The following is a 16941-nucleotide window of genomic DNA, read 5'->3' on the forward strand; positions in this document are numbered from 1 at the left end:
CTTCCTAAAGGTCTATGATCAAGCCATTCCAGTTCAGATTAGCAAGCCAAAGTTTGCAGCCCTGCAATGTCTCACTTACCAGGAGGGCTATAGTATTTCTCTCCCAAGTTTGTTCTTCTCCAAGGGAAGAATCACCAAATCTTTCAAACATTGCTCATGCTTTCAGGATCTTCATTCCAGTTATCTTCCTTTGGAACAATTAATTCCCTGGTTATCTTTATTTTATTTATGTATTTATTTATTTATTTATTTATTTTTGAGGACTTTAATTGCTTCTTTTTACCAGAATTAATCAACTATTTGCCTTTTGTTTTTACATTATTTTGATTTTTTTTATTAATTTTTTTTGTTACAGATGTTTCTCCTTTTACCCCATTGACACCCTCTTCCAGACCCTGCCCCCACCCCACCACACGGCTTTGTTGTCTATGTCCATTGGTTATGCATATATGCATAGAATTCTTTGGTTTATCTCTTCCTCTCCCCAGACCCCCTCCTCTGAAGTTTGTCAGTCTGTAGCCCACTTCTATGTCTCTGGGTCTGTTTTGATTATCAGTTTATTTTGTTCATTATATTCCACAAATAAGTGAGATCATGTGATATTTGTCTTTCTCTGACTGACTTATTTCACTCAGCATAATACTCTCCAGGTCCCTCCATGTCATCTCAAAGATAAGAGATCTCTTTCTTACACCTGCATAATATTCCATTTTGTATACGTACCACAGCTTTTTTATTCAATCATCTATTGATGGATACTTGGGCTGTTTCCAGATCTTAGCAACTGTAAATAGTGTTGCTATGAACATAGGGGTACATATATTCTTTCTGATCGGTATTTCAGGCCTCTTAGGATATATTCCTAGAAGTGGGATCACTGGGTCAAATGGCAGTTCAATTTTTAATTTTTTGAGGAAACACCATATTGTTTTCCGTAGTGGCTGCACCAGTCTGCATTCCCACCAGCAGTGTACTAGAGTCCCCTTTTCTCCACACCCTCACCAGCACTTGTTTGATGATTTGTTGATGGCAGCCATTCTGGCAGGTGTGAGGTGATACATCATAGTTGTTTTAATTTGCATCTCTCTGATGATTAGTGATGTTGAGCATTTCTTCATATGTCGCTTGGTCATTTGTATGTCCTTTTTGGAAAGGTGTCTATGTAGGTCCTCTGCCCATTTTTAATTGTGTTCTTTGTCTTCCTTTTGTTGAGTTGTATGAGTACTCTATATATTTTGGAAATTAGCCCCTTATCTGATGTATTATTGGCAGTTATGCTCTCCCATATAGTGGGTTCTCTTTCCATTTTGATGGTTGTTTCTTGTGCTGTGCAGAAGCTTTTTATTTTGATGTAGTCCCATGTATTCATTTTTTTCTTTGTTTCTCTTGCCTTCGGCATTGTATGAGTGAAAATTCTGCTGTGTGTGATGTCTGAAATTTTGTTGCCTACATTTTCTTCTAGGATTTTTATGGATTCATGAGTCATGTTTAAGTCTTTTATCCATTTTGAGTTTATTCTTGTATATGGTGTAAGTTGGTGGTCTAGTTTCGTTTTTTTGCATGTAGCTGTCCAATTTTCTCAACACAATTTATTAAAGAGGCTGTCTTTACTCCATTGTATGCTCTTGCCACCTTGATCAAATATTAATTGAGCATAATGTCTTGGGTCAATTTCTGAGTTCTCTGTTCTGTTCCACTGGTCTATATGCCTGTTCTTGTGCCAGTACCAGGCTGGTTTTTTTTTTTTTTTTTTTTTTTATCCTCATCCGAGGACATTTTTCCATTTTTTGTACAGACAGAGTGGGAGGGAGAGAGAGGAAGAGAGAGAGAGAGGGAAACATCGATGTGAAAGGGACACATCGAGTGGCTGCCACCCGCACGACCAACCAGGGCCGGGGACAAACTGCAACCGAGGTACGTGCCCTTAGCGGGAACCGAACCCGGGTCTCTCGGGACCGCAGGTGGACGCTCTAACCGCTGAGCCAAACCGGCCAGGGCCCAGGCTGTTTTGATTACAGTGGCTTTGTAGTATAACCTGATATCTGGTATTGTGATCCCTCCTACTTTGTTCTTCCTTTTCAAATTTGCTGTGGCTATTTGGGGTCTTTTTTGGTTCCACATAAACTTTTGGAGTATTTGTTCCAGTTTCTGTGAAATATGTCATTGGTATTTTAATGGGAATTGCATTGAATCTGTAGATTGCTTTGGGTAGGATGGACATTTTAATGATGTTAATTCTTACAATCCAGGAACAGGTATATGCTTCTACTTTTTTATATCTTCCTCTGTTCTTTTTTTCAATGTCCTGTAGTTTTCTGCCTATAGGTTCTTTACTTCTTTGGTTAAGTTTATTCCTAGTATCTTAATTTTTTTGCTGCAATGGTTAAGTGGGATTTTATTTTAGTTTCTCTTTCTGTAAGTTCATTATTGGTGTATAAAAATGCTGTTGATTTCTTGATGTTAATTTTGTATCCTGCTACTTTGTCAAATTCATTTATTAAATCTAGTAGATTTTTGATGAAATCTTTAAGGTTTTCTATGTACAATATCATGTCATCTGCAAATAATGTCAATTTTACTTCCTCCTTTTCAATTTTGATTCCATTTATGTATGTATGTATGTATGTATGTCTAAATGCTGTGGCTAAGACTTCCAGTACTATATTAAATAAGAGTGGTGAAAGTGGGCATCCCTGTCTTGTAAGGGAAATGCTTTTAGTTTTTGTGCTTTGAGTATGATGTTGGCTGTAGGTTTTTCATATATGGCCTTTATTATGTTGAGATATGATTCCTCTATTCCCATACTGCCGAGCATTTTTATCAGAAGTAGGTGCTGAATTTGATCGAATATTTTTTTAGCGTCTATTGATATGATCATATGATTTTTATCTTTCATTTTGTTTATGTGGTATATTACATTTATTGATTTGCGAACATTGTAGCAGCCTTGCATCCCTGGGATAAATTCCACTTGGTCATGGTGAAATTTTTTTTAATGTATTGGTGGATCCGCTTTGCTAATATTTTGTTAGGATTTTGGCATCTATGTTTATCAGGTATATTGGCCTGTAGTTTTCTTTCTTTATAGTGTCTTTATCTGGTTTTGGAATTAGAATTATGCTGGCCTTATAAAATGAGTTTGGAAGTCTTCCTTATTGAATTTTTTGGAATGGTTTGAGAAGAATGGATGTTAATTCTTCTTTGAATGTTCGGTAAAACTTACCCGTGAAGCCATCCAGGCCCAGGCTTTTGTTTGCTGAGAGTTTCTTGATTACATCTTCAATTTCCTTAGTTGTTATTGGTCTGTTCAAGTTTTCCATCTCTTACCCATTCAGTGTTGGGAGACTGTGTGATTCTAGAAATTGGTCCATTTCGCCTAGATTGTCCAATTTGTTGGCATATAATTGTTCATAGTATTTTGTAACAATCCTTTGTATTTCTGTGGTGTCAGTTGTTACTTCCCTTTTTTCGTTTCTGATTTTGTTTATTTGTGTCCACTCTCTCTGTTTATTGGTGAGTCTGGCTAAAGGTCCATCAACCTTGTTTATCTTTTCAAAGAACCAGCTCTTTGTTTCATTGATCTTTTGAATTGCTTTTTTAGTCTCTATGTCATTTATTTCTGCTCTGACCTTTACCATTTTTTTCCTTCTACTTGCTCTGGGTTTTTCTTTTTGTATACTTTCTAATTTGATTTGTGAGGTTAATTAGAAATTTTTCTTGTTTCTTGAGGTAGGCCTGTAGTACTATGAACTTCCCTCTCAAGACTGCTTTTGTTGCATCCTATAGATTTTTGTGTTGTTGTGTGTTCATTTTCATTGGTTTCCAGGAATTTTAAAATTTCTTCCTTGATCTCCTTGGTAACCCAATCATTCTTTAATAACATGCTATTCAGCCTCCATGTATTTGAATGTTTTTATTGTAATTGATTTCTAGTTTTATGCCATTGTGATCTGAGAAGATGCTTCATATGATTTCAGTTTTCTTGATCTTGTAGAGACTTAGTTTGTGTCCTAACATGTGGTCTGTCTATGAGAGTGCCCCATGTGCACTTGAGAAGAATGTAAATTCTGCACTTTTAGGGTGTAATTCTCTGTAGATATGTATTAAATCCATTTGTTCTAGTGTATCATTTAGAGTCTCTATTTCCTTGTTAATTTTTTGTCTAGAGGGTCTATCCAGTGATGTCAGTGGGGTATTGAAGTCCCTTACTATGATTGTATTACTGTCGATTTCTCCTTTGAAGTCCTACAGAAGTTTTTAAATATATTTTGGTGCTCCTATATTGGGTGCATGTATGTTTACCAAGGTTATATTTTCCTGTTGGATAGATCCTTTCAATATTATGTAGTGCCTTCTTTGTCTCTAGTTATGGCTTTCATTTTGAAATCTGTTTTATCGGATATGAGTATTGCTACCCCAGCTTTTTTTCCCTTTCCGTGTGCTTGGAAAATTTTTTTCTATCCCTTCACTTTCAACCTGTGTGAGTCTTTGTTGTGAGGTGGGTCTCTTGTAAACAACATATATATGAGTCATGCTTTCTTATCCAGTCAGCTGCTCTGTGTCTTTTTATTAGAGCATTTAATCTATTTACATTTAAGGTTATTATTGATATGTACTTATTTATTGTCATTTTTATTTATTATGGTTATATTTTTCTTCCTAGTTCTCCTGCTCATTACAGCAGTCCTTTTACCATTTCTTGCAGTGCTGGTTTGGTGCTAATATATTCCCTTAGCTTTTTTTTTGTCTGGGACACTCTTTATATCACCTTCTATTTTGAATGTTAGCCTCGGTGGATAGAGTAGTTTTGGATTCAGATCCTTGTTTTTCATGACCTTGATTACCTCATGCCATTCCCTTCTGACCTGTAGTGTTTCTGTTGATAAGTCAGCTGTAACCTTATGAGGGTTCTTTTGTAGGTAACTTGTTGTTTATCTCTTGTTGCCTTTAGGATTCTCTCTGTGTCTTTAATTTTTGGCATTTTAACCTGTTAACCGGGGAATTCCCTTTTTAATTACACAGCATATAACGGGCGCGAACTCTTTCACTAGGACATGTAAATACGTCCCACTTGGTTAACAGGTTAATTATTATATGTCTTGGTGTCGGCCTGTTTGGGTTCTTCTTACTTGGGGCTCTCTGTGCTTTTTGTACTTGTATGCCTTTTTTCTTCACCAAGTTAGGGAAATTTTCTGTCACTATTTCTTCAAATATATTCTCTAACCCCTGCTCATTTTCTTCGTCTTCTGGAACTCTTATGATGTGGATGTTGTTACATTTCATATTGTCCTACAGTTCTCTTAAGCTGTCTTCTGTATTTTCATTATTTTTTTCATTTTGGTTCTTTGATTGGGTGCTTTTTTTTCTACCCTGTCTTCTAATTCACTGCTTCGATCCTTGGCTTCCTTTACTCTGTTGGTTATTCATTCCAATGTGTTTCTTAATTTCTGCTGTGTCATTCTTCATTTTCAATTGATTGATTTTCAGTGTTTCTATATCTTTATTCATGCTATTGAGCTCTTTATTCATGCTGTTGAACTCTACCTCTTATAACTTGCTTAATTGCATTTCATTTATCTTGTCTTCTGTCGAATTCTCTTGTTCTTTCATTTGTGATTTGTTTCTTTGTTTCACCTTTTGGCAGTCTCAGTGGGTTTTGGAGCCTGCCAAATTTTTGCTGTGGGTGTTGGTGTTCTGCTGATTGTGGCTCCCTCTACTGGGTTTGGATGAGTTTGGGAGGACCCTTGTTAAACACCACTGTCAAGTCTTACTTTCCTGGGGAGATTTGCAGACCAAGCAAAGGTTCGGTTATCCTCCAGTTTTTGCCTGGAGGCTATTAGTCTCAGTTATTTGAACTTCAGGTTGTAGCCTTCAGTTGAATGAAAAATCCCTCCTGTGTACAGGGTAAGAGGATTTCCAGTGGGTGGGGCAATAGCTGTTACCCCTCCTTGCTTGCTGGTAGTCTCTGACAGTTAATGAGCCTCAATTTGCATTTCTCTGGCCTGTCCTGGTAGTGTTAAATTCCTGAGGGAGAGGCTGTTGCTTCTCCCCAAGGCTCTGTGAAGGGGCTCTTTGAGTAAAATGGCTAGTGTCCTGTGAGGGAGTGATTCAGCATAAAACCACCGGTGTCCTTCCCAGCTCTCTCCCCTGCACTACGAACCCCCGACTCTCTTCACACAGTTCCAGTCCAGTCCACCATCTCTCTGGTGGAGCCCCAGGTGAGTGGCTATAGCTGATTTAGTGCTCTGGCCCTTCAGTGAAGTGCCATTTTTTTCCTGCACCTCTCCTTGATGGATAAAGCATCAGCTCTGGTGATTTCAGCCATGTGTAATGCAGGCACCTTTCCCTATCCTGCCACTCTCTGTTGGGGGCTGTCCCTCTGTGCTGGGGACCTGGCTTGGGGTTTTAATCCCTGACTTCTCAGTGGGAACTGCTCATAGCTAAAACAGCCCTCAGCTGCTATCCGTGGGCTCCCAGGGTGCCTTCTTGAGCCTTCACAGTTTTTATCAGGTTCAATTTGGTGTCCTCTATTTGTCCCAGGTTATAAGGTTTCTCTCCAGCTGCTTTTCATTTGGTTTTTCCTAATGAGTTGTCTTTATTTTAATTGTAATTCTTGTTTGGTCCTGGGAGGCCTTTCCTTACTATCCACAAGGGTCTGTTCTTCAACCACTCCTATTCCTCAAGCTCATAGCCTTGTTCACTGGTGGATCTCACATACCTAGAAGAGTGTCGTAGCCATGGTGGGTTTTCAATAAACGTTTGTGTAATAAGTGCAAAATGAGTGGTCAAACATTCCTCTTATTTTCACTAATAGATCCTAAGGTTGTTGAAGATTGTTCTGTTGTATAAGGAGAGAGGCCAGTGAAGGGACATTTCATTGTCAGTTCTTCTTGAACAAGAGATCAGGTACTGGCTGTATTTTGAAGGTAAAGCCTAGAGGATTGACTGTTGGACCAGAGGTGGAGTGTGAGAGAAGCCAAGGAACAAAGGCTGACTCCAAGATATTTTGCCTGAGCAACTGGAGAAATGGAGTTACCACCACTGAAATGGCAAAAACTAAAAGGGGATGTTTGGTGTGGGGTGGGAAGGGGGTATCAAGAGTCAGTTTAGGATGTACAAGTTTTTTAAAAATTTATCTTTATTGTTGAAAGTATTACAGATGCCCCTTCTTTTATCCCTCATTGACACCCTCCTCCCTGCCCCCCGCCTTCACTGTACTGTTTGTCTGTGTCCATTGGTTATGCATATATACATGTAAGTTCTTTTTTTAATCTCTTCCCGCCCCTCCCCCCAACCTGAGTCTGTCTGTTCCCTACCTCCATGGCACATGTAGATTTAAGATCCTTCATTCACTGTGCCTCAGTTGTCTCAATGATAATGAGGGATTAATAATTCCTTATATAATAATTGTAAGGATTTGAGAAGTTAATGTTCCAACTCAAAACCAAATAATAGAGAAAGTGGGTAGAGAAAAATAAGTTGATTAGGAATAGTTATTAGATCACAGAGCTTTGACCAAATCCTTCAGGCATATGAAAACCTAAGCATAATTCACAAAGGTTTTTTTTCTTGTAGGATTATAGGCTGAATTGAGATGGGTTTTCTTTGGTATGGGAAGATGTTCAGTAATTCAGTTGGAAATTGATTCAGAGTACCCCAAAACGTCAACCTCTTGGTAGATCTGCAGCCATGGGAGCATGAAGAAACCCCCCACCCCCCAAAAAAAAACCTGTCTTCTATTCACTTACTAAACTGTCTTAGGACTATTGCAACCATCAACAGCAAACTTATTGATTGAGTCTCTACCATGCACAGGGCAAAATGTCAGATTCTTGAAAGCTACTATCTCAAAGATGAGAGTTGATAGTGCTGTTATATTCTGAGGATGCCTGTGAACATTTACCAGAGTTTAGCATTATAAGCTTATCACAAGAAGTGCGTGGGTAGCATTATGGTTTGAAAGCCCACAAGGTTCCTCACACGCTGATACAGTGGAGGATTTGAAAGGGTTAATTTCAGAGGACACCAATGGCCGTGTTATATTCTGAAGTGTTCTCCCCACAGCAAGTCCTCCCACACAGGCAAACTGAAATGCTTTCAGTGCATTTACTTGACTTTATTGGTACGGGAGAAATTTCATAGGCAAAAATATGGTCTTGAGAGATAATCAGAGGCTTAATTTTTAAAAGTTCTAGACAAATTTCATTTGAAGTCTTAATATCACATGACTTCCTTTCTATAGAATGGGTGGCTTATTTTCACTGTTTAGGTTAACATGTGACCCACTTAATACAAGCTTCCTTACTATCTGAAGCACCTTGTGTTACTTTTTATGGAAACGGTCGTTTCAAGCCTAATTATTTACGAATACATCTTTTGTTCCAGAGTAAGTTTCAGCAAAGCTCGGGCTCATATCTGTCTCAGTCTTAAGTCACAGTAAGGGGAGGGTACACAGTTGTACAGCTTCCTCATTTCTGTCCCAAGTCAGTCTTTACAGGAAGACTTAACTCTTGCTTTAAGGTAAATTCTTGGCATGTTACACATACAGGCATTCACCATAGAAGCACATAACAATAGCTATAGCTGATGTTTACTGAGCACTTTAACTGCCACACTTTGTTTTAAACTTTTTTCACATTTTAACTTTGTTAATGATCACAACATTCCTTCAAGGTGTATGTACTCGGGCCAGTGTACTGATACTGTTTCAATAACCTAGTTATTTAACAGGAAAGGAGTAAAGGGAAGATTAACTAATTTAATACTCCTGGTCTATTCCCCACTGATTGGAGGGGAAAAGGACTGGACAAAGGCAGTTTAGACTCATGCCCAGTAAGGTCTGAGTGATATGGGAGGTGCCCATCTGTCTGTCACACCTGGGAGTGAATCAATGGCCAGAATAGGCGTGGCCTGCAAATGCTCCAAACTTGAATATTTAATCTCCTAGACAAAAGAAAGCTCTCTCCTGCTTTCTCTCTCTCCGTCTCTGTCTCTCAATACCCATACCAGACTCCTGGCTTTCGGTGCTCCCATGCCCTGCATCCTCCATGTGGCCCAGGGCCATGTGGACTCCAGACAGGGATTGATGGGCTAAGCCTGATCTGGACCCAGCTGCGTCATGGAGAGGAAGCTCTGGACTCTGACTTTGCTTTTAGCTTTGCTGAAGCCCCAGCTACCCCTCTTTGAGGACTGGCTTCAGGGAAATGGGACATTGGAAACTGAGGAATGTCATTTCCCACAAATCAAGTCTTCTACCCCATCTCATCCTCCCATTGGGGGCTTCTGAATATGCTTATTCTGACTGTGCCCCAAGAACCCCACTCCCATTAGTGAAGGAAGAATCTGTTTTTCTGGTAACATAACAACTGAAGAACAGAGAGGTGTTAGACTGTCCAAGGTTACAAAGATTGTAAGTTAGAATTGGGTTTCAAACCCAGGCAGTGTGACTATAGAGCCTTGTTCTCAGCAACTGTGGTGTACTGCCTCCTTCCATAAGTCACAGGTTAGGGAGAATGTGGTGGAAAACACTAAAATAACTAGTTTGTTGTTTTATAGATTTGTTATGTAAGTAAATTATACGTGTAATTACTTATGTATTTATTTAAGGCTACAGTTTTAATGAATTATTTTTATTTTCCATTTCCACAACAAAATATATTGGTGACCATTCATTGGCAGGACTTAAAGTTATTATAGTAAATATTAATTGTGATTTTTGTTTTCTTTCTTCCCAGTTTCATGGTTTTCTCCAAATGAAAATATTCTTATTGTTATTTTTCCAATGTTGGCTGTACTTCTGTTCTGGGGACAGTTTGGTATTGTGAGTAAGTACTTATTTCTATTTTCATTTATATTTTAGTGATGACATTATTATTTCTAGGAGACAATATTAGTGAAATAGTCTATTTAAATTATATTAAGAAATGCGATAATGTTATAAATAAGAGTATACAGTTTTAATATTAATATCTTTGAAGTATATGTGGTCCCCCATAATTTGCTGCAGTTCCTAAGGAGTTTTTGTTTTAAGAATGAGTAGTGGGAATCCTAATAATGGCACACCTAAAACACATGCTGATTTGAATGTTCACAGAGCATTTACACACACATTATTTTCTTTGGTGAGAAGATGGTCACAGCCTTTATTACAGTGTTAAGATAGACTTTTGCACTTCTGAGGCTAAGAAGTCCATCTCTTTATTTTCCCAGTTTGAATTTCTCTGTATACATGTGTCATCCTTGGAAAAGCCCACTTTGAACCACGTTTGTCATCCTTACTGTGCCGTTCTGCAGCCCCTAAGGACGCAGCCACAGGAGGGCTGTGTTCTTTGATCATTTTTTGCTATAATAACCACGTGACCAAACTTCTCAGGGTAGATCTTGGTGCTGCATCAGATGTGGCATCGACAATGTGGAATTGTCACTGCTAAGTAAAAAGGTAGTGTGCATTCTCCTGGATGATTCTATTCAACCACACAGCTGACCCTTAGACAGCACAAGATTAGATTGTGCAGGTCCACTTATATGTGGATTGATTCCAGGAAGTACCGCAAATGTATTTTCTCTTCCTTATGACTTTCTTAATAACATTTTACATTCTTTAGCTTACTTGATTGTAAGAGTATAGTATATAATATGTGTAACATACAAAATGCATGTGAATCAGCCGTTAATTTTATCGTTAAAGCTTCTGGTCAACAGCAGGCTATTCGTAGTTAAGTTTTGGGGGGAGTTGAAAGTTATATGTGAATTTTTTGACTATGCTGGGTGGGGATGTCACCTCTCCTAAACCCTGTGTTATTCAAGTGTCAGCCGTATTTCCACACCAATTTGGAAAGGAGATTTACTGAATTAGTGAAGTTTTGATCTGACACTCTAGACCTTTTAAACTTTTAACATGTAAGATTTATTCCTTATCCCCTAATAGTGCACTGAAATAGTCAGGCATTGAAGGCCAGTTACGATTTATGCAAGGCAAGGAGTGAATAATGCTGATTTCATTTTATAACTTTAGAAAAAAAAGTGAAAGCTAGTAAAATAGTGTAGTGGATTGGCCTGTTGTGTATCTCATGAATTTTACTTTTACTCAGAAATTTCAGACGTATATCTAGAATGGTTATATAAAAATGGAAAGGGAGATGCCTGGGTATTTATTTTAAGGGCTCTTCTCAATGGATGGCACTCTGGGAAGGCTTTGAGATTTCAAAGCTGCTCTCAGCTTTTGTCTAAAAGGCGAAAAAGGGGAAGGAATGGGCTAACGGTGACAACCATCAAGACATTTCATAACTCTCACTTTTGAAACGGTATCTAGAATTTCTGTGGAAATTTTATTAGAACTTTGAGAAGCCTTTTATATTAAGCAAGAGACTGGTACAGCATCAAGACCTCATCAGTCTTCACTGGTATTAGGGAAGGCCTTGAACCCTAGTGGCAGACCGAAGCGGAAAGACCTACGTTGTATAATTTAGGTAGGAAATTGCCCTTTTTTTAAGATCGTGGAATTACTTCACAGTGTGATTTGCCACATTTGGATTGATTGTGGTTTGGTGATCATGGCATTCTCGTTAGTAACGTTATTTTGAGTGGACTGAACCAAGAATGAGTGAGTCTATTCCTGTCAGCCATATTTTGACAAAATAAGATTTACAGACTTTTATCCTGACTTAAAAAAGAAATACATATCCCTTTAGAATACCTTATAGTTGAATGGTTCTCAGCCTTCCTAATGCTGCGACCCTCATGTTGGGGCGACCCCCACCATAAAATTATTTTCGTTACTACTTCATAACTGTAATTTTGCTACTGTTATGTCTTAGGCGACCCCTGTGGAAAGGTCGTTTGACCCCCAAAAGGGTTGCGACCCACAGGTTGAGAATCGCTGCCTTATACACTATAGCAAGTTAGAGAGAAACAAACAAAAATAATAATCTAGAATCACACACCTAGAAATAAACTATTGGTTTAGTCTAGTGAATTTTTAATTTCCTTTTGTCTTTTTTTCTATGTATTCTGTTACCTTTGTTTTAAAAAAAAAAACACAAAAAAACATAAATGGACTCATATAGCTTATATCCTTATACATCCTGATTTCCCCCAGTCCCGTGGTTTCAGAAATCTTTTTATAGCTGCCTGTGCTCTACTCTAATGGCTGCATTATAATTTACTTAACTCTCTCATCTTGATGGATATTAAGGATGTTTCCAGGTTTTTTGATACTAGGAAAGTCACTCTGCTAAAGATATGTAAGCTGCAAATGGCAGAGATATTTTAAGGCTTTTGATATATCTTCCCAAATGTTTTGTAGAAACATTGTATCAATTACTACTGCAGATGAAAATACCTGCCTTTCACATCTTGACATCATTATAATTCTAAAATTTCTACTAATTTAATGGATGAAAAAAATCTTGTTTTAATTTTCATCTTTGTGTTAGTGAGGTGAATGTTCTTTTTTATATTTATTCTACTGGTCATATTTTAAGGAATGTGCTTATGAACCTAAATATTTTGGCGGCAATATTTTATTTAGGCTCATCTTAAAACAAATAACTAAAGAGAGGGAGAGAGTGTGTATGTGTGTGTAAGGCACATATATATTTGATTCATTCAGCAGGGACTCAGATTTGAAGGTGTTTATAAAAATAGCACCTAAATATTTATGTAGTTCTTGTGCTCTGTGATGGATACTTTGTAAAGTACGCTCCATTTTGGACTTGTGTGTCTATTTTCTTCACCAGGTTAGGGAATTTTTTCATCATTATTTTTTCAAATAGGTTTTCAATTCTTGCTCTCTCTCTCTTTTCCTTCCTGCACTCTCATGATATGAATATTGGAATGCTTGAAGTTGTCCCAAAGGCTCCTTACACTGTCTTCATTTTGGGGGATTCATTTTCCTTTTTGCTGTTCTGATTGGGTATTTTCTGCTTCCTTATCTTCCAAATCACTGATTTGATTCTCTGTTTCATCTACTCTGCTGTTAATTCCATGTAATGTAGTCTTCGTTTCAGTTATTGTATTCTTCACTTCTGACTGGTTCTTTATGTTTTCTATCTCTATTTTTATGTTTCCTATCCCTTTGTTGAAGTTCTCACTGAAATGGTTGAGCATCTTTATAATCTGCATCTGGTAGATTGCTTGTCTCTGTTCTGTTTAGTTCTTTTCTGGAGTTTTGTTCTGCTCTTTCATTTGGGACATGTTTCTTTGTCTCCTCATTTTGGCTGCCTCCCTGTCTTTGTTTCTATGTAACAGATGGAGCTGCTATGTCTCCCTGTCTTAGTAGAGTGGCTTTATGCAGGTGGCTTAGTAGGTGTCCTGGAAGGCCCACTGGCACAGCCTCCTTGTCACCCAGGCTGGACACTCCATGTGTGTCCCCTTTGTGGGCTGTGTACACCCTTCTGTTGTAGTTGAGCCTTGATTGTTGGCACATCATTGGGAGGGATTTACCCCCAGGCCAGTCGGCTTTGAGAACTAGCTACAACCCCAGCAGAGAATCAGCTGTGCAGGAGCCCACCCCATAGAGCAGGGCTCACTTCAGTAGGGCTCTGGTGCCTGCTGAGTCTGACCTTGAGTGTGTCTCTGGTGGAGGTCATGGAGTGGAACTCCAGCATCTGAACTGGCCACCATGTTCACTGGCTCTGGTGTGTCCCAGGAGGTGCAGGCCAAGGTCAGCTGCTGCCTGTGCCCTGCTCTGGGCCACCTGCCATGAGCTACAAAGCAGTCTGCAGATGGCTGCTACTTTTGCTGGGCTTGGAGGTAGCCAGGAGAGGCCAAGCTGCGAACCAAGGCTGACTGCTGCTAGTGCCAGGCCTGGAGCCACTTAGCAAGAGGTATGGGGCACGCTTGTTTTGGATTTGTGAACCTTTAAGAGATTTTAGGAAAGTTGGCAGCATGAGCCAAGACAGGCTGTTTGTATGGAAAAGCCATTGGAAAAGGATTAGGCGAGCCTGTGAGTTGGGGCGGGGAGAGGTCTCATGAAATCACCGGGGCAGGGCTAACAGTGTTAATCACGTTGATGGAGACTCAGATATGGGGCCTGCCTGCCTGCTCTGTGGAGGGAGGTCTCAGCAAAGGAACAAAGGCTTCTGCCCACACTTCTGTCTGGGAGAAAGCTGGCCCTTTAGCCTTTGCCTCCAAAGCCAGACAAACAATTCAGTTTCTTCCTGTTTGTCCCTGACACACCTTTGAAGCTTCAGCCCCAGCGCTGGAGTCCAGGAGCCAATGAGTTCAAGTAAGTCCATGAACGGGCCCTTTATGAGGAGTGCCTGGGGCTCATGGAGCCCTTCGTCTCCCTCAGCCTCAATCCCCGCTGGTTTCCACAGCCAGAAGTAATGGGGACTTTTCTTCCCGGCACTGGAACCCTGGCATGAGGGGTTTGGTGTGTGTCTGGGACCCCTCACTCCTCAGAAGGACCTCCACAGCTGAGATATTCCTCCCGACTTCTACCTGCCACACGTTGGTATGGGGCCAGCCTGCTCCTCTTCTCCACCCCTCCGACCAGTCTCCATGTGGTTTTTTTCTTTATAGCTTTAGTTGTAGGACTTCTGTTTAGCTAGACTCCAGGCAGTTCTCAATATTGGTTGTTATGTACTTCTTTTTTTTTTTTATCCTCACCCGAGGATATTTTTCTATTTATTTTCAGAGAGGGAGTGAGGGAGAGAGAGAAACATCGATGTGAGAAAGACACATTGACTGGTTGCCTCCCGCTCGACCCTGACCAGGGCCAGGGATGAACCGCAGTCAAGGTGCATGCCCTTGACCGGAATCAAATGCGAGACTCATTAGTCCGTGGGCCGACACCAACCGCTGAGCCAAACCAGGCAGGGCAAGTTCTGTATTTTAGTTGTAGTTTTTATGTGGCTGTGTCAGGATGTGAGTACTGTGTTTACCTATTTACCGTCTTGCCCTAAACTCTGGTTATGCACTTTCAGAGTGTGGTGCCTTATAGCCCCTAAAATATAAACTGTAAGCCTGTCTCATGCTTTTCTGGTCCTCCTCACCTTCTTCTGATGACCGTTTATGGTCTGTACTTGACCACAGGGGTCTCTCTGTGGCTTTTCCAGCTCTGCATGTCAGTCTTTTGGTGGTTTGAAAAAAAAAAACCCAAACCTTCTGTAGGCTAAACATTCAGTAAAGACAGCAGCTTATGCCTTCACTTTGAGGAGAAGGAATTTAGCAGACAGAATCTTGAACTGGTCTCAGGAGGCCGTCGATCCTCTGGAGGAAGACACCCGAGAAGACTTCTGAACTGAAGCCAAGCCCAGGGCTCTCAGGTGCGGTGAGTCCTAGACCGCCGTTCGAAGACAGAGGTCTCTTACAGGGAAGTGCTCCTAAATACCTTTGCCTTTAGCTGCGACTTACAGATTTGTAAGCTGAGTTTTATGCTTAACAAAGAGCTCCGAGAGTACTGGAATCAAACACCGAGCTTTAGCCAAAGGAACACATCTCTCATAGTGCTGCATTTCCAGCCTTTTGTTTTGTTCTGGCTCACAGTGTTCCCCTCCATTGACAGTTCAGTTCCTGGCTGATTTGCATGGTTCTTGTTCCTCATTCTTTGATGATATAACAGGTACTTTCCACCATTTAGGTGTTTGATAAATGATTTCAAGTGCTGCTTACTGAGACTTCTTGTTCCTGTAAGATTAAGGTTCAACTTCATGTCAAGAACTGGCTACATTTTGAAATTCTTTGAGACAGGTATTTCCAGGCTGACTTTCACTTTCCCGGAACTTTTGTTGTGTACAAAGAGATTCAACACCATAAGCATGACCAAGCTGAAACTCTGCAAAGCAATCTAATAATAAATATAAAAAATGACTATTGCGCCCTGGCCGGTTTGGCTCAGCGGTTAGAGCGTCGGCCTGCGGTCCTGAGAGACCCGGGTTCGGTTCCCGCTAAGGGCATGTACCTCGGTTGCAGTTTGTCCCCGGCTCTGGTCAGTCGTGCGGGTGGCAGCCACTCGATGTGTCCCTTTCACATCGATGTTTCTCTCTCTCTCTGTTCCTCTCTCTCCCTCCCACTCTACCTGAACAAAAAAAAAAAAAATGGAAAAAAAAAAAAAAAATGAAAAATGACTATTGCTCCATGGCCTCAAAATTTTTTTGTCAAAACACTAAAAATTCTGTTACTATACACCTGAAACTAATATAATATTGTGTGTTAACTGAAATTGAAAAAAAAAAATTTTAAACTCTCTTATTGTCAGTAATTATAGTGTTAGAAAATAAAAAATAATAAAACTAATATTTAGTGCGTGGCAAATTATAACATTACAAACATTGACAATGAAAGTGTTTTATCAAGAGTAGTTTTTTTAAAAATATTTTTTCTTTATTGATTTTATAGAGAGAGGAAGGGAGAGGGAGAGAGAGATAGAAACATGGATGAGAGAGAACATTGATTGGCTGCCTCCTGCATGCCCCCCACTGGGGATCAGGCCCACAACCTGGGCATGTGTCCTGACTGGGAATCAAACCAGCGACCTCTTGGTGCATGGGTCCGATGCTCAACACCAGCCAGACGAGAGTAGTTTTAACAGTGCTTGCCTTCTGGTCATATAACTTCGAATACAGAGCAAGCATCTTTCCCTGCGTTTTGGTGAATTGTCATACCCCTTCCACGTTCAGATCAGCTGCCAGCATTTTATCTGTTGTGTTTTTAGTGTCATGAACTATCTCTATGAGTTCTTTTCATGGGAAGTGTTTTTGCTTCTTTTTTTTTGCCAGCATCACTTCTTATGGGACGTCTTTATTCTTTGTGTCACAACCTATCCTAATTTATGCCAGTAAGTTCACATCGACCAAGTTTCCCTGGCCGCCTATCTAGTCTCCTGAATAGTAGTGTTGACATTTCCACAGTCAGCTCTTTCTTCTATAATGTCATTTATGTTCTATTCGAATTTTACTTCCAGCGTGATCACTTTTCATTTTTTTGCTCTTTCATCTT

At 39.8% G+C, this 16941-nt stretch overlaps 1 protein-coding gene across 6 annotated transcripts in view; it reads left to right on the top strand.

The window, feature by feature from the left end:
- CD47 (CD47 molecule) overlaps window positions 1–16941 on the top strand; it is a 69397-nt gene that overhangs the window by 19510 nt on the left and 32946 nt on the right. For all 6 annotated transcript variants that reach the window (XR_004956851.1, XM_036243804.1, XM_036243805.1 and 3 more), the window contains exon 3: window positions 9735–9824. Coding sequence is in view for 5 of the 6 variants with exons in the window: in XM_036243804.1 (XP_036099697.1) it covers window positions 9735–9824 (90 nt within the window). In the remaining variant the exon portion in view is untranslated. The remainder of the gene's footprint in view (window positions 1–9734; window positions 9825–16941) is intronic.

This window comes from Molossus molossus, unplaced genomic scaffold, assembly GCF_014108415.1.
Source record: "Molossus molossus isolate mMolMol1 unplaced genomic scaffold, mMolMol1.p scaffold_m16_p_5, whole genome shotgun sequence".
NCBI lineage: Eukaryota > Metazoa > Chordata > Mammalia > Chiroptera > Molossidae > Molossus > Molossus molossus.